Source organism: Pelodiscus sinensis, chromosome 1, assembly GCF_052426305.1.
Source record: "Pelodiscus sinensis isolate ZL-2025 chromosome 1, ASM5242630v1, whole genome shotgun sequence".
NCBI lineage: Eukaryota > Metazoa > Chordata > Testudines > Trionychidae > Pelodiscus > Pelodiscus sinensis.
In genome coordinates, this window is record NC_143052.1 from 309,515,476 (window position 1) to 309,537,030 (window position 21,555).

A 21,555-nucleotide genomic window follows, 5' to 3' on the forward strand; every position below is an offset into this window, starting at 1 on the left:
TGTTTGAAGGGAAAGGTGTATTTATCCCAGTTTAATTAATAGGCTGTGATAAGCTTTTGCCTCTTTAAAGAAGGAAAAAAAACCTTACTATTTGTATGAATGATCCAAAACTGGGCATGTCAGGGCACATGGCTCTGGGGAAATTCAGGAGTGGGAGTGTGTTGGAGAAGTAACTAATCCAGTGGGGCTGTTGTATGGTAGGCAGGTTGCTGGAGCCAGAGTTTCTGTTACCAGGTTGTACAACACAGAGACATTCAGGCTACGTATACACTGCAGGCTTTTTGCGCAAGAACGGCTGTTCTTGCACAAGTAAATTTAGGGTAAAGCGTCAGAAAAGAGGGCTTCTTGCGCAAGAGTTATTCCTCTCCCCATGAGGAATAAGCCCTCTTGTGCAAGAGCTCTTGCGCAAGAAGGCAGTGTGGACGGGTAACAGGGGTTTCTTGCATAAGAAACCCCTATGGCTAAAATGGCCATCAGAGCTTTCTTGTGCAAGAGAGCATCCACACTGCCATGGATGCTCTTGCGCAAAAGCACATCTCTTGTGCAAAAGCACATGGCAGTGTGGATGCGCTCTTGCACAAGACCTTCTGTGCAAGAACTCTTGTGCAAAACAGTTCTTGCACAAGAAGCCTGCAGTGTAGCTGTAGCCTCAGGGTGTGACTGGAATGTTTTGTCTGTTGGTGTCCAAGCTGTGAGCTACAGCAGCAGAGCATTTCAGGGTTTCAGAATTACAGGGCACATAATGACAATCCCTCACTGCTCTGCATAGTGCACCAGACCATGACATCTCACATCTCTGCTGGTGAGAACTTGGCCCTCCATTGATGGATCCATTTTGCTTCTTGGGCCCACTGAACCTGACATTGAGAGGAGTCACTGCCTTGGTTTCTGCAGCTGGTGGCAGATGAGGACCAGCAACACGCTGCACACAGAGCAGGAGCCAGCTGGCATGCTGCTCACGGCATGCAGTACAACAAAATGGAGCGCAGCTGGCGCACTGCCCACAGGTCAAGGAAAAGCAGAGCAGCACAACACAGAACAGTGTCAAGTGCCAGCTGGGCTGTACCTTGCTTCCAGTCCAGCTTGGTTCAGGAGTCGGGACCTGAAGTTCGAGTTTTAAAAAGTTGGAAAACTTTGTCCAAAAAAGTCTTTCCACTGTAGCACAAACTATACTCAAAATAGTGACACACCCACTGCAATACACTACGGATGTGAATGGTTAATCAGTAAGCATCATAGATTATAGTTAACCACAGAGTTGTTGACTCGAGTCCCACGACTTGAATTTGAGTCCGACTTAAGTTGCCTAGGTGACTTGACTTGAGACTGGACTCGGGTTCATTGTTTGTGATTTGAAATTCGACTTGAGACTTGCTAATTTTGTTAAATTGACTTGGTGAAAAAATTGTCCAAAAATGCCGATATTGATGGCTTGTACAAAAGTGACTTGACATTTTTAAAATTAAGACTTGAGACTTGACTTGGGACTTGACTCGAAAGTGACTTTAGGGACTCAAGACTCAACTTGAGACTTGAATTGTAGTGACTTGAGACTTGACTTGGACTTAACAATGACAACTTGAAGACAATATTGGTTAACCAGCAGGGGCTGAAGCAGCCCCACAGGGTTGGACCTGGCCAGAGCAGCCCCTGTTTGCAGCGGGCTGGACCCAAACACACTGCAGGGGGGAAGGGGAGGGAGGAAGCTCCAGCCCAGCTCAGCCATCATTTACTCAGTTAACTGGTTAAACATCATCTAAACATAATGTTTAACTGGCTAATTAATTAAATGGAATATTACATCCCAATAGTACACACACACACCTATAGCAAACAGATAAATCAAAGAAGGGAAACAAACTCCACACCCCAACTCCTTTTTAATGCACTTTTAGTTTTCACAGAGCATTATCTATTGATCACAAAAGATGGTCACAAATGAAAAACTCAATTGAAATGAGGGTAGCGGATCCTAGAGGCTTTCTCTGCCCTGAGCAGGAAAAGAGGATACACCTTTCATCTCTGCTCCCTTTTAACCAGTGGTCCGTTTTCTTGTATACCCTCCCCCACTGAGCCATATGACCAGCAGGTAGCAATATGGTCACCCTTTGTAGGCTGCATTGCATTTACCATGAAATGTGTATACATATTCCCAGTCCCTTCCCACCTCCTGGAAGATGGCCCTGACAGTCTTCAAGAAGCAAACCTCCCTCATCCTCAAAAAACAGTCTATACTCCTGTGGGTTGGTGTATGATGCGCAGAGAAAGCATAGGGCTGCTAAGCCAGATATTAGCATGACAACTGGCATTGGTCTCCATCATTTGCAGCCATTTCAGAGGGCAATGGTTGGTGATCGAGGCCAAAGGTGATCCAGGAAGTATCTCAAGGCCTTGGCCACCTATATTACTATGTAACCTATAGCAACTAAGGCTACGTCTAGACTACCCGCAGCTTTCGAAAGAAGATATGCAAATTAGGTGTAAATTTGCATATCTTCCAATCCCTTTTTCAGGAGAGTTTTTTTAAAAAAAGATGAGGTTTTTCACGCGAAAACCCGCTTTTTTGAAAGAACCCTTATTCCTCAAACAATGAGGTTTACAGAGTTTTTTAGAAAAAGTGGGTGAAAAATCACATCTAGACTGCTTTTGGGAGGGGGGAGGGTTCGAAAAAAGCTCTTCTGAAAAAAGGATCAGAAGAAGATATGTAAATTCACGCCTAATTTGCATATCTTTCGGAAGCTGCAGGTAGTCTAGACGTAGCCTAAGTGTGGCACTCTGTCCCCTTCTAGGTCATGTAGAGAGGTCAATGAACCTAGAAGCCAACACTGAGAGGTCTTTTAGCTCAGCTTATAGAGGTCAGTAGCTTTAGATTTGGAAATCCCAGGTTCAGTGCTTGCTGGTGATGATCCACTTAGCGACATGGTGTGACAGGATCTAGCGCTACTTCTGTCTGGGAGAAAGAATTCCCTGCTGAGGTAGAATGCTCCCCATCAACCAGATGCTGGGAAAGCGTTCCTTGCATGGGCATAATTCACTCTTTCACAGCCCCAGCTCACTGCAGAGAATGTCTTGGGTTCCCACATAAGCCAGGGACCAGTGGACATTCTGAGGCGCTTTACTGTGTAGGGTGGTTAATGAGACTGTGATCATGGAAAACTGGGGTGCAAACATCAATAGTCTCCATGCTGCAGCTCTATAAAGAGGTGCAAAAGCACTGTTTACGGAGACTGCATGACTGCCTCAGGATGGATGCAGTACAACTTTTCCCTCACTACCACAACTGTAGCTGCAAGAACCACAGCAGAACTGATCATTTGAATAACTGACCATTCTGATGCTGGCTGTGGAGTTTTGTATGAAGGATGCTATTGAAAGGCCCAGTCATACTTTGCATGTGAGTAACTAGTCAGGATACATTAGACTTTGGATACAATAATTCTACTGTTGGAGTAGAGGAAAGTTATCTGAGGGCAGGTCTACACTATAAACGTAAGGAGGTGCACTTACAGGCTATGTCTAGGCTACACTGATCTATCAGAAAAAGGTACACAAATTGCGTGCCTTTTTCCGATAGTTTTTTCGGAAACCACCGGGCCAAATTTCAGAAAAATCTCCTCTTTCTGAAGAGCCCTTCTTCCTCGTGGAAGGAGGAGGACAGGGCTTCCAAAAGAGCACGTCTGCTCTTCCGCAATGACACTTCAGGAGAGGACTTCAGAGTAATCTGACAGAACCTATCAGCTGCTTTCCAGAGGCTTTCAGTGTCACTGGCTGTGCTTTTCTGCCAATTCTTTAGTGCAGGTGATGCAGTGCTCCTATAGCAACAATAAAACTCAAGCTAATAGCCATGATGATAACACGTAACTTCAGCCTGAGTGGGCTCCTGAAAAAAAATATAACACAAATCAGAGGCCTGATCTTGTGGTTGCTGACAACTTCCGTTGCCTTCTCGGGCTGTTTATATGGTAATGGCTGCAGGATCAGGTTCTGGTAATAACTGTGTTTCTGTGCACAGCTGTCATGTTTATGGCCCTAATCTACATCTTCTCTTTTTACCTGCACATAAAGAATTGATTGTCACCCATTATCTGTTACAATAATTAGGGGGAAGGGGGATCTCTTCATGCAAAGAGGCAGCCAATGCAAATCATGAACATGGCTATTGCTTTACCCAGCGACAGAATATTGACTCTACTGCATATTTGCTTATGTGTCCATTATTTGGGCTGTTTCTTCTGACACAGGCGTCTTTTTCTGAGACTTCCGAGGGTTGTCATAACTAACCAAACAGATGCCCTTAATTGTGTCATAGCTATCCTGCTTTTAGAAGGCGAAGGTGTCTCCTCACAGTATTTATCTCCATGGTTCAATAGGACACATTGCCAATGTCTGTAGGTACATTTAATCCATATGTGGAAGAAGAGGCAGCCAAAGAGCTTGTGAAATATGGACTGCAGGCAGGCGTCACTGATCTTCTACATAAGAGGGGCTGTGGTGTGGTGCTGTGAAGACATGTGAAATGTGTCATGATGCAAGATAAGATAGACCGTCACTTCCTCTTCTTGTGCTTTGTGGGGCTGCACTGCTGAACAGGCTGCATAGTCCACTCTGACAAGCCTACTGCCAAAATGGACCATGAGGTGCTGGGGAGTATTGTCCTTCTAGCCATAGTCAGCCTTATCAGCGTTCTCCAAAATGGTAAGAAAAGAACCATTCATTTTAGGGGTAAGCTGAGAAAAAGGGAAGAGAATTCTTAGTAACTCTTAGGCATTGAATATGAAATGTAAACTGAACTATTTTAATACGTGTTTTTCTCCTATTGGGTATGGCTCTCTGTGTGAATATGTGTGCATATATGAGCAAACTTGGTTTCTAAACTTCTTTGAGCTCTTTCTCCTGTTAGCATACCATTTTAGTACCTGTGGCTGGTTATACTGGCAGTGACATGTTACTCAATCTTAGGTTTATGATAGTACGTTTATTAAATATATGTCAGTGTTAACAGCCACTATCTGTGCCTCAGTGATATGTCCTAGAGCAGAGACTTAGTTTTGGATATGGAAGAGGTTGAGGATCTGAGTGACTTCCATGAAACATGGATCAGACCCTCAGCTGGTATTAATGAGTATGATTAATTGTACTCTATTGAATTATACTTGCAAAGGTTCTGGTCCGGTTATTTTTTTCAGTTTAACATGTTATCTTACTGTCCTGAAACCCATTCTTCAGCCTGTCGGCTTACTAGTTTTAACCCCTTCATGGGAATGTTACAAATGTCCTTCATTGGAGGAATTCTGTATTTCAGAGCTTATCTTGTTCTTTAGCTCAGTTTCTTCTAAGGTTCTTAAGCTAAACTAAATATTTTTCTTCTGCAAACTTCTTACATGTGACTCATGTCTTACACATATTTAATTCCTAATAAAAAAACGCGACCCAGGATACACACAGATGAGTGACTCTATTTTTTAAATAATTTCATTTATGTTACCTCAAGTCCAAGGAAAATTGTGCAGGGGCAACCTGAGACATGACTATCTGTTATCCTCATTATGGACCTGAAACAAAGCCCTCTGACATCAGTAGTAAGACAACTAAGGTGTTCAATGGGCTTTGGATCAGGCACCACTTGCAGTTTTAGGAACCAAAATCATGTGGCAGGGGCAGATTGTCCTTGAGCTGTTTATTATGGCAGAGGCGGTGGGTGCATACTATCAGAGCTACAACATTCAGAGAGAAAATGCAACAGAGCAGTAATGGTGCTTGGGATCCTGCAGAGAGCTCTTATCTCTCACAAAATAAATGTGTTTGTGGTTTGCATTCAAATTCTGCCTTCAGTTGAAGGCACTAAGCGTTTGCAGGAACAGGTTTTTATATTATGGTTTTGATGCAGGGATGGTGCCTTACCCTGTTTTGTACACCACTGGGCACACCCATAAGAACATAAGAACAGCCGTACTGGGTCAGACCAAAGGTCCATTTAGCCCAGTATCCTGTCTGCCGACAGTGGCCAGCACCAGGTGCCCCAGAAAGGGTGGACCGAAGACAATGATCAAGCGATTTGTCTCCTGCCATCCTTCTTCAGCCTCTGACAAACAAACAGAGGCCAGAGACACCAATTCTATCCCCTGGCTAATAGCCTTTTATAGACCTAACCTCCATGAAATTATCTAGCTTCTCTTTAAACTCTGTTATAGTCCTAGCCTTCACAGCCTCCTCTGTCAAGGAGTTCCACAGGTTGACTACACGCTGTGTGAAGAAGAACTTTCTTTTATTAGTTTTAAACCTGCTACCCATTAATTTCATTTGGTGTCCTCTAGTTCTTCTAGTATGGGAACTAATAAATAACTTTTCTTTATCCGCCCTCTCCACACCACTCATGATCATATCCTCCCTCAGTCTTCTCTTTTCTAAACTGAAGAGTCCCAGTCGCTTTAACCTCTCCTCATATGCGACCCGTTCCAAACCCCTAATCATTTTAGTTGCCCTTTTCTGAACCCTTTCCAAGGCCAAAATATCTTTTTTGAGGTGAGACCACATCTGACCACAGTATTCAAGACGTGGGCGTACCATAGTTTTATACAGGGGCAGTAAGATATTCTGTGTCTTATTTTCTATCCCTTTCTTAATAATCCCTAGCATCCTATTTGCCTTTTTGACCGCCGCTGCACACTGTGTGGCAGTTTTCAGAGAACTATCCACGATAACTCCAAGATCTTTCCTGATTTGTCATAGCCAAATTAGCCCCCATCATACTGTACCTATAGTTGGGGTTATTTTTCCCAATGTGCATTATTTTACACTTATCCACATTAAATTTCATTTGCCATTTTGTTGCCCAATCACTCAGTTTGGTGAGATCTTTTTGGAGTCTCTCACAGTCTGCTTCTTGACAAGTAGATAACCATCATTAATAGTGGTTGAGAATTCACACTTCATGGCAGAATTTGGTAATCAAGGCATACCCATCTGTAGATGTGCCCAGCAATGTTCCCTCTAATCTTTTCCATCCACATGCAGAATAATGTCTTTATGTGTACAGAGGCATATGCAAATGTGCACCACCAGTGGAAACAAAAACTGAGCTGTGAGCTGTCTGCTAATCAGCTGGGCAGCATTTGAAACTCTGTTGAGGGGTCACACAAATGCACAATGTAAAAGCAACACTGGTGCCCTGGTATCTTTCCAGTTATTTCATCAGAGGTGTTTGTGGAGACATAATGCGAAGACCAACACTTTCAATACTATTCCTTTACTTACCCCATCCAAGAAACTTATCTGTTGCCATTCCACTCCATGCACATTTTTATAGCATTGAAATCTGAACATCAGATTATTGATCCAAATCATTGGGTCTGACAAGAACAATGCTTGGCACAGGATCCTGGGTAAAAGAGGTTGGGGTCAAGAAGCACACATGGTTTGAAAGCCATTTTTCCTTTGCCCTGTTCCTCGGGGCAGCTCTGGTGCAAGTTAGAACTGCTTAAGGGGTGCTATGGTCGCACTCAATATAGCTCTCTGAGCAATGGTGTGGTTAGTGTGTAGTAGATCTCTACAGGTGAAGCAGTCCCTTCATCCTCTTTGCTCCACAAAGTGTCACAAAGGAGACGTAGCAGGAACCCAGATGTGTAACCTGGGTATATGTGTATAAAATAAATGAAATGATGATAAAAGAGCTAAAGTGAGTGGAATTTGCATTTCATACCCGAAACCAACACTTCTCCGTGTTTACCTAGTAGTCATCCAAAGGAAGATGGGATTCCTTGGAAGGTGTTCAGATGTTATTAGCATACATTCAGCGCATGCTACATTTTGCCCTTGTGTGCAACTCCCAATGGTCCTTTGTGTTCTGTGACAGCTGTTTGCCGCTAGTCAAGGGCAGTGTATGGGCAAACTTATAAACTTTCCTCCTCCCCCGCAGTCTATAGTGTTTTTTGCACCTGGGCTGATAGCCCTATAATGAGAGTAATGACAAATGTAGGAAAGAATAACTTATAGGAATATGAAATTTAAAAACAAGCAACCTCGATATGAGAAGCTGTGTTAGTGTTCCGACTCAGCAAAGCTGTTAGGCATATTTGCGAGGTTCCATAAGAAATCAGTTTGTCACAGAAATATAAAAACAAATCCTGTTTCCCTGTACAGCAGTAATAACGTACATAGAATCATAAACTCATCAAACTAGAAGGGAACTCAAGAGGTTATCTACTCCTGTCCTCGGCATTCATGACAGGACTGAGTATTATCTTGCCCTTCCCTGACAAGTGTTTGTCTAACTTGCTCTTAAAAATCTCCAATAATGAATACCTGAAAACCTCTCTAGGCCATTTATTCCAGTGCATAACCACCCTGATAGGAAGTTTTTCCTAATATCCAACCCTAACCTCCCTTGCTGCAACTTAAGCCCATTGCGTCTTGTCCTGTCCTCAGAGGTTAAGGACTTATTTTGTGCCTTGGCCTTTTTAATTTGGCCCTACATACCGTACTTGTGTTATTTGTTTATATTCATCCTTTGTAATTTGGTCTAGTTTCCACTTTTTGTAGGACTCTCTTTTGATTTTTAGATCATTGAAGAGCTCCTGGCAGGTCTGCCAAGAGAGGGGGGACAAAGAGGGCAATTGCTCTGGGGCCTGGTGATACAAAAGGGCCCAGAACTCCTGGACTTTTAAATCTCTGACGGAGTGCTGCACAGCATGTTCTGCGCAACAGCGAGGGCTGTCTGGGGAAGGTGTGGCACTTCCTGGGTAGCACTGAGAGCAGCCTAGCCCCTGCCCTGCCCCTTCTGCCTGAGACCACCCCCCTTCCAGGGATGTGGCATAATCTCCTTCCCCTCTCTCCCCTCCCCCCTGTCTTGCCCAAGGGCCTGGCAAGGCTGTGGACTCTGATGTCTCCTGCTTAAGCCAGGGTGATCTCTTTCCATATTTCCTAGTTTTCTTACACAGTGGAGTAGTTTTGTTCTTGTGCCCTTTAATAATGTCTCTGAAAAAATGCCAACCATCTTCCATTGTTTACTCCCTATGCAACCTTACCTACTAGCTCCCTGAGTTTGCTAAAATCTGTCTTCTTGACGTCCATTGTCTTTATTTTGCTGTTCTCTATGCTACTGTTCCTTAGAATCATGAACACTATCATTTCATGGTCACTTTCACCCAAGCTGCCTTCCATTTTCAAATTCTCATCCAATTCCTCCCTATCTATCAAAATCAAATGTAGAACAGACTCCACTAGGATGGGGATGGGCAAAAGGGCCTCCATGGGCTGGATCTGGCTCATCAGGAGGGTTGAGGTTGGGATTATTTTTTCCAATGTGCATTACTTTACATTTAGCAACATTACATTTCATTTGCCATTTTGTTGCCCGATCATTTAGTTTTGTGAGATCTTTTTGAAGCTCTTCACAATCTGTTTTGGTCTTAACTATTTGAGCAGTTTAGAATCATCTGCAAATTTTGCCACCTCACTGTTTACCCCTTTCTCCAGATCATTTATAAATAGGTTGAATAGGATTGGTCCCAATACGGACCCTTATGTGACACCACTAGTTACCTCTCTCTATTCTGAAAACTTACCATTTATTCCTACCCTTTGTTTTCTGTCTTTTAACCAGTTATCAGTCCATTGAAGGATCTTCCCTCTTATCCCATGATAACTTACTTACAAAGGCTTTCTGGAAATCTAAGTACTCTATCTATACTGGATCCACTTTGTCCACATGTTTGTTGACCCTCTCAAAGAACTTTAGTAGATTAGTAAGACATGATTTCCCTTTACAGAAACCATGTTGACTTTTCCCCCAACAAATTGGCTGTGTCTACATTGCCCCCTGTCAGGGGGTACACCCCTGACGGGGGCTGCTGACCCCCTTATACTGACCCGCATCTCAGTCCGGGCCTATACCGCACCCCAAAGTCCCCAAAAGTCCAGGCCCCTCTATCCGGGGATATATGGTATCAATGTCTCCACCCAAAGTCCAGGCCCCTCTATCAGGGGATATACGGTATCAATGTCTCCACCCAAAGTCCAGGCCCCTCTATCAGGGGATATACGGTATCAAAGGCCTAGTCCCTCTGAGGAGCCTCTCCTGGCCCCAGGCCTGGCTGTCCGGGGGGGGGGGGGGCTGCGTGGTAGGGGGACCCGGGCCCTCCCTCTCCACCGGGTCCCAGCCCAGGGCCCTTCAGGCAGGGTCTGTGGCTCCTGCCGGCTCGGCGGGGAATCCGGCTGCTACACGCCGAGCCAGACTTTGTATCCCCTGCCCTGGGCTGCTTCCTACCGCGCCCCGGTTCCCATGGGGCCCACTGGCCTCTGAGGCAGGACCTGCCGGGGTTGTGGGGACGTTCCGGTCTCCCGGGGTCGGGGTCCAGCACTGGCAGCGGCTCCGGTCCCAGCGGCTGCAAAAACACTGGCCGGGCCTGGCCTGGTCTCCTCCCTCACCCAGCTGTCCTCTTGCCTGCTGAGCTCCCTCTGCCTTTATACCTGGCCTCTGCTGCGAGCATGCCCAGCAGGGCCGGAAGGGCGGGGCCCTCTCCGCCAGCTGGGCCTGGGCTACTCCCGGCCCTGCAGTGCGGGGCCTGTTCGCCCCGTCACACACCCCTTTTCCGGAAAAGGGATGCAGATGAGACAAGTCGGAATTGCAAATGAAGCGGGGGATTTAAATATCCCCTCGCTTCATTTGTATAAACATGGCTGCCGCTTTTTTCTGGCTCGGGGCTTTGCCAGAGAAAAGCGCCAGTCTAGACAGGATCTTTCCGAAAATAAACCCTTTTCCAAAAGATCCCTTATTCCTCTTAAAATCAGGAATAAGGGATCTTTCGGAAAAGGGTTTATTTTCCGAAAGATCCCATCTACACTGGTGCTTTTCTCCGGCAAAGCCCCGAGCCGGAAAAAAGCGGCAGCCATGTTTATACAAATGAAGCGAGGGGATATTTAAATCCCCCGCTTCATTTGCAATTCCGACTTGTCTCATCTGCATCCCTTTTCCGGAAAAGGGGTGCAGTGTAGACACAGCCATTATGTTCATCTATGTCTGACAATTTTATTCTTTACTATAGTTTCTACTAACTTATCTGGTACTGATGTTAAATTTACCAGTCTGTAATTGCCAGAATCACCTCCAGAGCCCTTTTTAAATACTGGCATCACATTAGCTATCTTCCAGTCATTAGGTACAGACGCTGATTTAAAAGATAGGTTACAAACTACTGTTAATAGTTCCACAAATTCACATTTGAGTTCTTTCAGAACTCTTGGGTAAATGCCATCTGTTCCCGGTGACTTGTTACTGTGTAGTTTATCAATTTGTTCCAAAACCTCCTTTAATGACACCTCAATCTGGAACAATTCCAGCACCTATACTATACTAGTACATTTAAATTTGTGTGCATTTATAAATTAGCAAAATTAAAAGGTGGGGCAGTGATGAAGTACAAAAGAAAAATCTGTTCCACTTTTTGTAAGGATTCATGGTAGAAGTACTTTGAGATCCAACAAAAACAATTCAGGGGTAAGTGTTGGAGATGACCGTACCATGCATGTGGAACACAGTTTACCAATACCCACAAGCCAAATCCTCCACTTCCTTCTCAGCATTTTTCACTCCTTACTCAGAGGAACTTTCACTGTTAATGGAAATTTCCCCAAGTAAGGGCTAGATAAAAGCTGAGTATAATGGCCACTCAGATCCTTGTTTCCACCCAAATGAATGACAATGGGAATCTACCACACATTGTTCACTGTGGTATAGCTAAGCTTTGATCATCACTCTAGCAGTTAGGGCCATTTCATCTGCAGGTGCCTGCCATAACAAAACCAGCTCAAATCATCCCTATTGTTACTCCATCCTTGGGACTGTGCTGTGACTAGTAATCCCACATGAGATAAAGGGCCCAAAATCCTCCTTTCTAGTATATCACTAGAGAAGGGATGGATTCCCTCAGATCTCCATAAAATCTAACTACTCCAATGAGAGGTGAGTGTTGAGCTTTACAGACTGAGTTGGGAGCATGAAGGGTAACTCAGGAAGATTTGTGCATGTTACCCCAAATTGAATGTGGAGCTGAGTGATGTGGAGACAAAGTAGCAAATAAACTTTTTCTTTTGTGAGCACTGGGCTCAGAAATGATCCCCCCAGATCCCCTCAGAAAAAGATGTAGGCACTTTCGCAGGGACCACATGGTACATATGTGAACTAAAGTGCTTGGTTAAACCTAGGTGAGAATGTGTTGGCCCAAATTCTGATCCTGTTTACACCAGCCCACCCTTCTGGTGTCAAGAGAAGCTCATGGCAGTCAAATGAAGAGCACAGCCTATTATACTGAGCATGCACGATGTGTCCAGATTAACCCTCAGAACAAACCCTTCCTTTATTTAACAGCCTTTTTTGCACACAAAGTGGAGCATGAAAGCAAGAGCTACAATGGCAAGAGTTTACAGCGGACTGGATCTTCTGCCTTTGAACGCGTCTTCACTGCCAAGTGAGTATGCAAATCAAGGGGGGGGGGGAAGGGCATTCCCTGTTGAGTTTAATCTTTGCCTTCACTTGTGACTTGATCCAAAGTCCACCGAAGCCAATGGGAAGGCTCTCATTGACGTCACTCAGGCCCTCGTGGTTTGTTAGCATGATCATTTATTATATAATTGTGTCTTGAGGTTCCAACCAAGATCAGGAATCTATAGCAGTTGCTGTATAAACACATAATAAGAGACTCCCTGCCACAGAGTCTATAGTGTAAAGAGGCAAGATAGAGGCACAGAGAAATGATCATATATACAAGAGTTCAAAGGCAAAGATGGGAATAGAATTCTGGTCTCTGGAATCTCTGACCAGTGTTCTAGCCATGCTGCTTTGCTCTTGGGTCACTCCTGATTGTCGTCTTTGAAAAGGGGAATTTCATGACCACCTAAAAAAGAAAAGAAAATTAAATAATGATTTATTATTTGCTAAGCATTGACAATGTGCTCTGTTCTTCAAAATACATTAAAATACTCCCCTGTGTGGGGGTGTATCCCAGGATGTATAAAGGAATATTTTCCCAGTGACATCCCCTTATGAACAAAGTGGCCTAGATAATTCCTTTTTGTTAAGCTATAGAAAAAACAACAGGCAGATTTTACAAGAGCCTCATCTTTTCTGTGATTCCCATCCTCGCTTTTCCCTTATTGAGTTTCAAGTACCAATAATGTGATTAATATGGATTGGGCCTACCAAATTTGCCCACGCTGACACAATGCACTGGGCATTTACCTGATTAATTGTGGCAGAGAAGGAGATGGATTTTACACACGCCCTCCTCTTTGCACTGTTGTTTACTTCTGATGTGGTGAATAGATGCCAAGCTGCCACCTCCCGTTGTTCTGAGGTAACAAGGAGATAAATCTCCAGATGTAAGTTGGTAGTTGTATTTCTGATGCAGAAGGATATTTTTCCTGTTTTCAATATATTTAACTCCCCTTTGTTAATTCCTTCCTAGCCAAAACTGCAGAGATGCATACCCGACGTTTCTTGTTGTGCTTTGGTGTGCTGGACTGCTTTGTAGCCAAGGTAACACATAATTCAGCTCCTTCTCAATATATAAGCATATATAATTTGTGAGTCTTCTGAGTGTCAAGTTTACTATTATCTTTAAAAAGGCTTCTGACTGGACCCCTCCCCTTCTCAGGCTTCAGCAAGGGACAGACTGAGGTTACTCTGCCTGAGTGCAGAGAGGAAACGTCTGCAGCTTTGAGTTGCTAATGTATTTGCCATTCCCTCTCCTGTATATTACATTACAAACAGGGATGGATCACGGTTGAATATGGCCCAGATTGGTCAGTGCCAAAATCATTCTTACTGGGTAGCAGAATCTATCAGCCAGGAGGAAAAAACCATCCAGTTCCTAGCTGTGGGGTGGTGGAGACAGGTGAAGGTTTCTACGGGAAGCCAGGTTATTTGGAGAGCCCCTGTCAGAGCACAGGGCCTGGAACAGCCAATCCATTCAATCATCCTGGAAGAACACTGCCAGAGATGATTAGTGCTGTCAGGCTGCTGCAGGGAAATTGTGCCCAGCATGGTGGGCTGTTTGTGAAAGCTTCATCGCTCACTGCTGCCTTCTAAGCTAGCCTGAGCACCCCGTTCAGCAAACTGCTTACTCATGTACTTAGAATTAAGCATTTGCGTAACAGTCCCATTCAGTTCAGTGAAAGTATTCATATGATTAAAGTCCAGCGCACACTTGAGTGCCTTGCTAAACCAGGGTTCTCATTGTTTGTGGGTGAAGGAAGTCTCAGGGCTGGCGTCAAGTAGGTGCGTGGCCTGTTGGCCTGGGAAAAGCCAGTATTAAAACACAATCAAAGAAAACCTTTTTTTGTGCTAAAAACTGAATTTTGGACCACAATACAGTGCCTGGCCTGCTACTGGGGCAGTGTAGTGGCCTACTGCACCCTCTCCCCCTCCAGTCCCCCCCCCCCACATAGGTCTTCTGAGGAAAACAAAATATACACCAAATAGTCTGTATATATTGGACACGAGCAGCACAGCGCTAACTGAGGAGCACAATATCACCCTGTATGGGGGCCTAGCATTGGTTCTCATGCTGGTACATTCCTATTTCCTTTAGTGGGCATAACTGAGGACAGAATTTGGGCCACCATGTTTTCTGTGAAAGGTGAAGGGAAATATTGTGGAATTCACCACAGAATTTATTTTCTTCAGTTTCTGGGTCCCACCGCTTGTCATGCTTCTCAAAATACAGGCTTCCCTCAGGTCCCCCATCTAGCATGAACTGCCATATAGACCTCCAGATAATGAGGCCTACATGGAACACTTATATGGTAACTAAGGTTTCCAACCCTTCAGGATTGGCCTGGAGTCTCCTGGAATTGTAATCAATCTCCTGGTGACTACTGAAAACAACCCTGGAGATTTTATTAGATATTTTTTAAAAAAATGACATTATGTCAAGTTAGGGAAAAAAATCTCCTGGAATAGCTCCCGTCAGAGTTGGCAACCCTAATGGAAGCTTGTAATGTGTGTTGCTTTATCTTCCTTTCAGCTGCTGCTGCCTTTGCTGGATTGATATACCTGTTTGTGAGGCAAAAGTACTTTGTTGGCTACCTGGGAGAGAAGACACAAAGGTAAGGATTCCCGGATGCTCTGTACAAGTGTTTTGGGTGACACATGTTTCCATTGGTAGGGTATCTTGTCACCCTTCTTGTTCAATATGTACAGGGGTACATTTTCACTGCAGAGTTAGCTTGAGTTATCTGCACTCAAGTTACTCCCCTCCAGTAAGTCTAGCTCAAGTGTTAGCAGTCGTATAGTGAAGTAACACTGGAGTTGCCGTGTCCACACTGGCACTACATTCACTCATTTGTGGCACTAAGACTTCTGAGGGCCTGTCCCATGGTTCTTAGTGCTGTGGTAAGATGAGACTCTCTGTGAATTCTTTCACGACCATAGATGCTGACTCCCCCTCTAGTTAGGGGTTTTTTGACACCCCCTCCTGCCCTCCCTCCACTCCACTCCTTTCCCCAAACCCCTGCCCCCTCCCTGTCTCTTTTCACCCATGCTCCATCTCTGCACGCCTCCATTCCATCCCTTCCCCAGGTCCCTGCCCTGCCTCTTCCCTGCCTCCTTTCCCAAGCATACTTCCTCTCTTCTAGCCCTCCCTCCCAGAGCATCCCACTGCAGGTAGGAGGCACTGGGAGTGTGGGGCAGGAGCTGATTAACAGGGCCACCAGCGGGTGAGAGAATGGCTGAGCACCCATTAATTTTTCCCCATAGGTGTGCCAGCCCCAGAGCACCCATGGAATCAGTGCCTATGTTCACAGTGCATTGTGGGAGAACTTGTCCGTCCTTTGCAGGCACATGGGGTAATTATGGAAGGCACTGGAGGGCTAACAGCACTCAAGTAGCCTGCAGCCACCCTGCAGCATGGTTTTGTTAGCAGCAGAATTATGCTAGGTCCAGCTTTACACATATCCCATGGCAGCCCAGCCAACTCAAGTTAGACACCACTGCATTCAAATTACATGTGTGTATGTATGTGTGGGGTGTGTATGATAGGAGGAGTTAGAGTTGCCAACTTTCCACTTGCACAAAACTGAACACTCTACCCCTGGCCCTACCCCACTCCTCCTACAAGGCCTCACACCCACTCACACCATCCCCCCTCCCTCTGTCACTTGCTCTCCCCACTGTCCCTCCCTTTCTCTCTCACTCATTCACTCACTCACTCATTTCCACCAGGTTGGCTCAAGGGATTGTAGTGTAAGAAGGGGTGAGGACTTTAGCCGGGGGTGCAGGCTCTGGTGTGGAGCCAGGGATTAAAGGTTTGGGATGGAGGAGGGGGCTACAGGCTGAGGGGTGGAGAAGAGAGGTTTGGAGTACAGGAGAAGGTTCTGGGCTGAGGCAGAGGGTTGTGGTGTGTGTGGAGGGGTGAGGGTTCCAGCTACGGGTGCAGACTCTGAGCTGGGGCTCTGGATGAAGGGTTTGGAGTGCAGGAGAGGGATCAGGATTGGGGTAGGGGTTTGGGGCACAGAAGAAGGTCAGGGCGCAGGCTCCTGGAGGCACTTACCTCAAGCAGTTCCCAGAAGCAGTGCCATGTGCCCCTTCTGACTCCTAGACAGAGACACCACCAGGCAATTCTGCATGCTGCCCCATCCAAAGGTACCACCCCTGCAGTGCTGATTGGCCACAGTTCCCAACCAGTGGGAGCTGCAGAGCAGGCACTTTCAATGCAGCGTATGAAGTCCCAGGCCGCTCCGACATGTAGAAGCCAGAGGGGAGATTTATTGCTACCTTTGGGAGCTGCATGGAGCTACCTTAGGCCTGTTGCATCACTGACTGGACTTAAAACAGGCAGTGAACTTTGATCAGAGCCACCAGGGTCCCTTTTCAACCAGGCATTCCAGTCGAAAATCTGACTCCTGGCAACCTACACTTGAGCTATAACTTGAGTTAATTTTGCAGTGAAGACAAGCCCTTAGATCTGAATCCCCCTCTTGCCTGCTCCAGCTGGTGTGTTTGAGCGTCTTCCCCAGTGTCTGGTTGAGACTGAGCTTGAAGAAGGGTAAAATTGCGAGGCCCAACCTAGCCAAGGCCAGGCATAAGTCTATTTTGAATGACTTAAGCCAGAGCACAATGTTTGCTTTCTTCTTAAGCGAGATTGAAGTGACATTTTTGATCTATGAAACCCTAAATGGCCTGGAACCTGCCCTGAGACTCCACCTCTCTTTTCCTGTGCAGCACTTGTTAGATACTACAGGGAACAGGCCCATGCTTTGAAAGGGCTACGTCAAAATATTTTCCATGAGGAGTTTTGGACTCAGGAATATACACCCCTACCCTTGTGCTAAAATAGCCTGGATTTGCAAACCTTTGACCCACATACATGTATTCTTGAGCCAGTCTGGGTTGGTAGGTTATTGTACGTTTGATCAATTGTGTCTACATGCACAGGGTTTAAAAGTAAGGAAATAAATAAAACAAAGTACAAGATTCACTTTCCCATCACTTTCTCCAATTAGTTTTACCCAGCTGCATTGACAGGCAGATCCCACTAGTAGTTTAAAGAGGGAAGAGGTCTGTATACTGAATTATCTAAATTACTGTAAAAAATATGCTCAAGTACAAATGGTCGTAGAAAAGTTACAAAGAGCAACACTTGGGCTGGGCAGAGTCCGAAGATGTTGGAGGGGAGTAAGGGAGCTGATTTTTCTATCCTCTTACTATTCTTCTCTTTGCTAATAAAGCAAAACTCTGGGAACAGGGGAGTTTGGACTCACACACGTCATGGACTGTGTTTGCAGAGCAGGTGGGGGAAAGGCTCCTGCTTTCAGTGATATTTCAGTGCATGTTTGTGGTATTGTCTCTTCCCATTTGCAAAGTGATAGAACAGGGGTCTTTTCTCCCATTGATGTCCACCCAGCTCCTATTAAGGTTAACGTAATAGCCATGTGACCACATAGATCTTACAGAACATTAAAATGCAAGATAATTGAATTGGATTTTAAGTTTGATCAGTGACACGTATCTTTAATGGCTAAGACACATGTCGCTTAAATGACGGACTCTGTAGTGAGAAGCATGAATTGAACACTGTGGGCCTGATCTAATTTACACTTGTGCATCTTTGCTGACATTAAAGGGGTTGAAAAGGTGCAAGTCAATGAGGAATTTGGCCCATGTATCTGAGCACTTGAGAGCTATTTGAATTGGTCTGAAGGATGGTAAGGGAGGATGAGCACTTACCAAGCAGGGTGATAAGTCTTGATACATTACTTTTCTTTCTCTCTTTCTCCCCAGCACTCCTGGTTACATATTTGGAAAACGCATCATATCATTCCTGTTCCTTATGTCTGTTGCTGGGATCCTCAACTATTACCTGGTCATCGTCTTTGGAAGCGATTTTGAAATGCATATAAAAACCATAACCAACACCATCTCCCCACTGCTACTCATACCTTAATTCTTCTCAGTGGTAGTGGTGCAGTGTGCTTTACTGATGAGTAGCCAAAAGCAGCTATATGTCAACTGTTTTAGAAATAAACCTACACACCCTTTCAGACTGCTGTAAATCTAAGGCTTTAATGGGTTTTGTCATTTTATTTAACCTTTTTTCTACAGTGAAATGATTTATTGTGAACAGTGTGCCCTAGGAAGGGTAATAACTTCCCGATCATTCTTCAGATTAAATAAGTGGAAAAATCCCATCCCCCAAACCATTTCAGGCAGAACAAAACATTCCATTTTGATTTCAAGCACATTTTAACAGTTTTAATCTAAAAAAAATAAACTAAAATAAAATTGAAGACAATCCCAAAAAGAAAAATCATTTTGAAAGGCAAATTCAACCTGTTTCCTTTCAAAACTACTGAAACAAAACTCATCGACATTTTTGGATATTTTTTTATACAAAGCAACTGGGGAAACTGAAATGAATTTGCAGTATGTTCTGGTGTCTCTGAATCTTCATTTTTCAGCCAAAAACCATTTTGGGTGAATTTCATTCAGCTTTCAAACCCAGAGCTCAGTCTTGCGACGCTCACACATACACAATGTTCATTGCAGTCAATGGGAACCATACCCCCAGTAGTACACCACAGCAGATTGAGATTGATTATTATTTACACAAAGTAAGTTGCCAGAGCAGGGTAAATTGCCAGAGGAGTGTAAAGGTGCCTTAGTGGAAATGAGACTCCATTATCTCTGAGGTTGTTTTTGTTTTGGTTTTAATAAAGCAATCTAAAAAGATGAAAGCAGTTTGTTGTGTCATCTTCATTTAGTGCTTGATCCATGCATGACAAAACTCCCAATGAAAGGCAGGAGCAGGACTGATCCTTCATTGCAAGCTAATAGCTATGAGCACATATTTAACACTGCCTGCTCCGTTCCCTGCTAACAACTCTTTTAACATGTCCCTACAAGTCAATATCAAGGGATGGTTTGCTTAGAATCCAACATAAGCTTAAGCCAGGGGTGGGGAACCTCAGGCCCAGGGGCTGGATGCAGCCCCCAACTTGCCTGGATCTGACCCCCAAGGCTCAGAGCTCCCCCCAGCTTTGGGGAGCCCGCACTGGCGCTTCAGCCCCCTGCTGCACCACCACAGGACTGGAGCACACAAAATGTACTAGCTTGGGCTCCCCTAGGCTCTGGTGTATGCAGGGAATGTGGAGTGTCTCCTTCTCACTCAGGGGGCACATCAGTGAGGGTTTGTTTTGTTTTTGTTTTTTGCTTCTCAACTGTGTTTGGCTCCCGACTGATTTTTCTGTGTGTCAGCGGCCCCTGACCCAAAAAAGGTTCTCTATCCCCAGCTTAAGCTCTCCAATCTGACTGATAAAAGGCATTCATATTTATAGGTCCCCTAGGAGGGGCAGAGACTACTTGCTGTGGGGAGGGGAGAGATTGTGAGTGAGCAGTCTCTGGGAATCCCCAGAAAGAAGCTCTCTCTCTCTCTCTCTCTCGCTCGCTTTTATTCTCATCCAAATGCTTGACTTAGAAGCTTCTAAAGGACTAATGTACAAATGTAATATTTTCCTTGTTTATGGGGGAGAGCTCTTTCACTTTAAACATTTAACACCATTTTACTTATAAAATATGTTATGATCTCTTTAAAAGCAGTCTGAGGTGTCTGTGCATCTAACCGCTTGCAGTACCATCACACTACATAATATTTTTCTCCCATTTATATGCAGGAATTTTAAATGTTAACTTATTGATTCACACCAGAACAGAGTAGATAAATATTGATCATACATAATCTAAACACTTTGAGCTTACAGCTCTGAAAAATTTACTTCTTCCTGGTATAGTGTAAATATTTATTTCCCTTCCTTAGCTTCAAAACTTCATTGGCACTCTTCAGATAACAGTTTAGTCAGATTTTCTGCCGCCCCATACTTCAGTTTCAGAGATGCTGTCACATCATTAGGGGTGAGGATTCATGGGGGCTGTGTCTAGACTGGCAAGTTTTTCTGGAAAATCATCTGCTTTTCCGGAAAAACTTACCAGCTGTCTACACTGGCCGCTTGAATTTTCGGAAAAGCACTGACGATCTCATGTAAAATCATCAGTGTTTTTCCGGAAAAATTATGCTGCTCCCATTTGGGCAAAAGTCTTTTTCCAAAAGACTTTTGTGCAAAAGGGCCAGTGTAGACAGCATAGTACTGTTTTCCGCAAAAAAGCCCCAATCGTGAAAAAGGCGATCGGGGCCTTTTTGCGGAAAAGCGCGTCTAGATTGACCACGGACACTTTTCCGCAAAAAGTGCTTTTGCGGAAAAGCATCCTGCCAATCTAGACGCGCTTTTCCGAAAATGCTTTTAACGGAAAACTTTTCCGTTAAAAGCATTTTCAGAAATTCATGCCAGTGTAGACGTAGCCTAACTGTGTTGCAGAAGGTACACGCTTTTGGGCTTTGTCTTCACTACAAAATTCTACCATTAGAATACAGATGTGAAGAGGTAAGTTAGCCAACATGATGCTGATAATGACTTTGTGGTCAGTAGAAAGGACAGTTCGTGTTCTGCACAGTGTTGGGTAGTTATGGTTAAAGTCTACTGGGACTGGGATTTAACCAAGCAAGGCATGGACAAGGTGGAACATGCCTAGTTAGAAGTATACATTTTTAATTATTTTTAGAGGTGGACTGGAAACCTTGGGCTTCCCCACTCCACTGCAGCTGGTAACACCAATATAGAAAGTGAACTTGTTCTCACTGAAGTCCGTGGCCAAACATAGATGGTCCTCACAGGGACTGAAGTGATGGCCATCAGTCTGACAATTATTTATCTTACACGTAAATCAGCACCTTTCTGGGAGCAAAAGAAATGAAATGTGGGAGAGACCTAACACCCACAAGGATTCTGACAATGGTCACAAACACATAAGGGGCCCTGAGCTCATTATGTAAATTCTGCTGTCTGGTGCATTCTGTTTTTCATTTCCAGGTGCAGCTTTAATTGTTTTAGCCTTTTCCTATTTCTGTAAAAAGAAGGCAAATGTCATTGTTATTCAGACTCTCCTTGCATAACTAGAGATCTGTAGTGGGTTTTGTTTTCTTCCCCTTCTCCCTCCCCTACAGTCAAACA

At 44.6% G+C, this 21,555-nt stretch overlaps 1 protein-coding gene across 1 annotated transcript; it reads left to right on the forward strand.

Moving 5' to 3' along the window:
* The first annotated feature begins 4,544 nt into the window (after nucleotides 1–4,544).
* Nucleotides 4,545–19,240, forward strand: ALOX5AP (arachidonate 5-lipoxygenase activating protein). The gene is made up of 5 exons (XM_089775528.1): nucleotides 4,545–4,695; nucleotides 12,365–12,464; nucleotides 13,461–13,531; nucleotides 15,021–15,102; nucleotides 18,275–19,240. The coding sequence occupies exons 1-5, from the start codon at nucleotides 4,626–4,628 to the stop codon at nucleotides 18,435–18,437; spliced, it is 486 nt and encodes a 161-aa protein (XP_089631654.1). The 5' UTR covers nucleotides 4,545–4,625; the 3' UTR covers nucleotides 18,438–19,240.
* The last annotated feature ends 2,315 nt before the right edge of the window (nucleotides 19,241–21,555 follow it).

Coding starts and splice junctions, on each gene's coding strand:
- ALOX5AP (XM_089775528.1), top strand. CDS start 4,626: ATGGACCATGAGGTGCTGGGGAGTATTGTCCTTCTAGCCATAGTCAGC. Junction 12,465..13,460: donor GAACGCGTCTTCACTGCCAA/GTGAGTATGCAA, acceptor ATTCCTTCCTAG/CCAAAACTGCAGAGATGCAT. Junction 15,103..18,274: donor CTGGGAGAGAAGACACAAAG/GTAAGGATTCCC, acceptor CTTTCTCCCCAG/CACTCCTGGTTACATATTTG.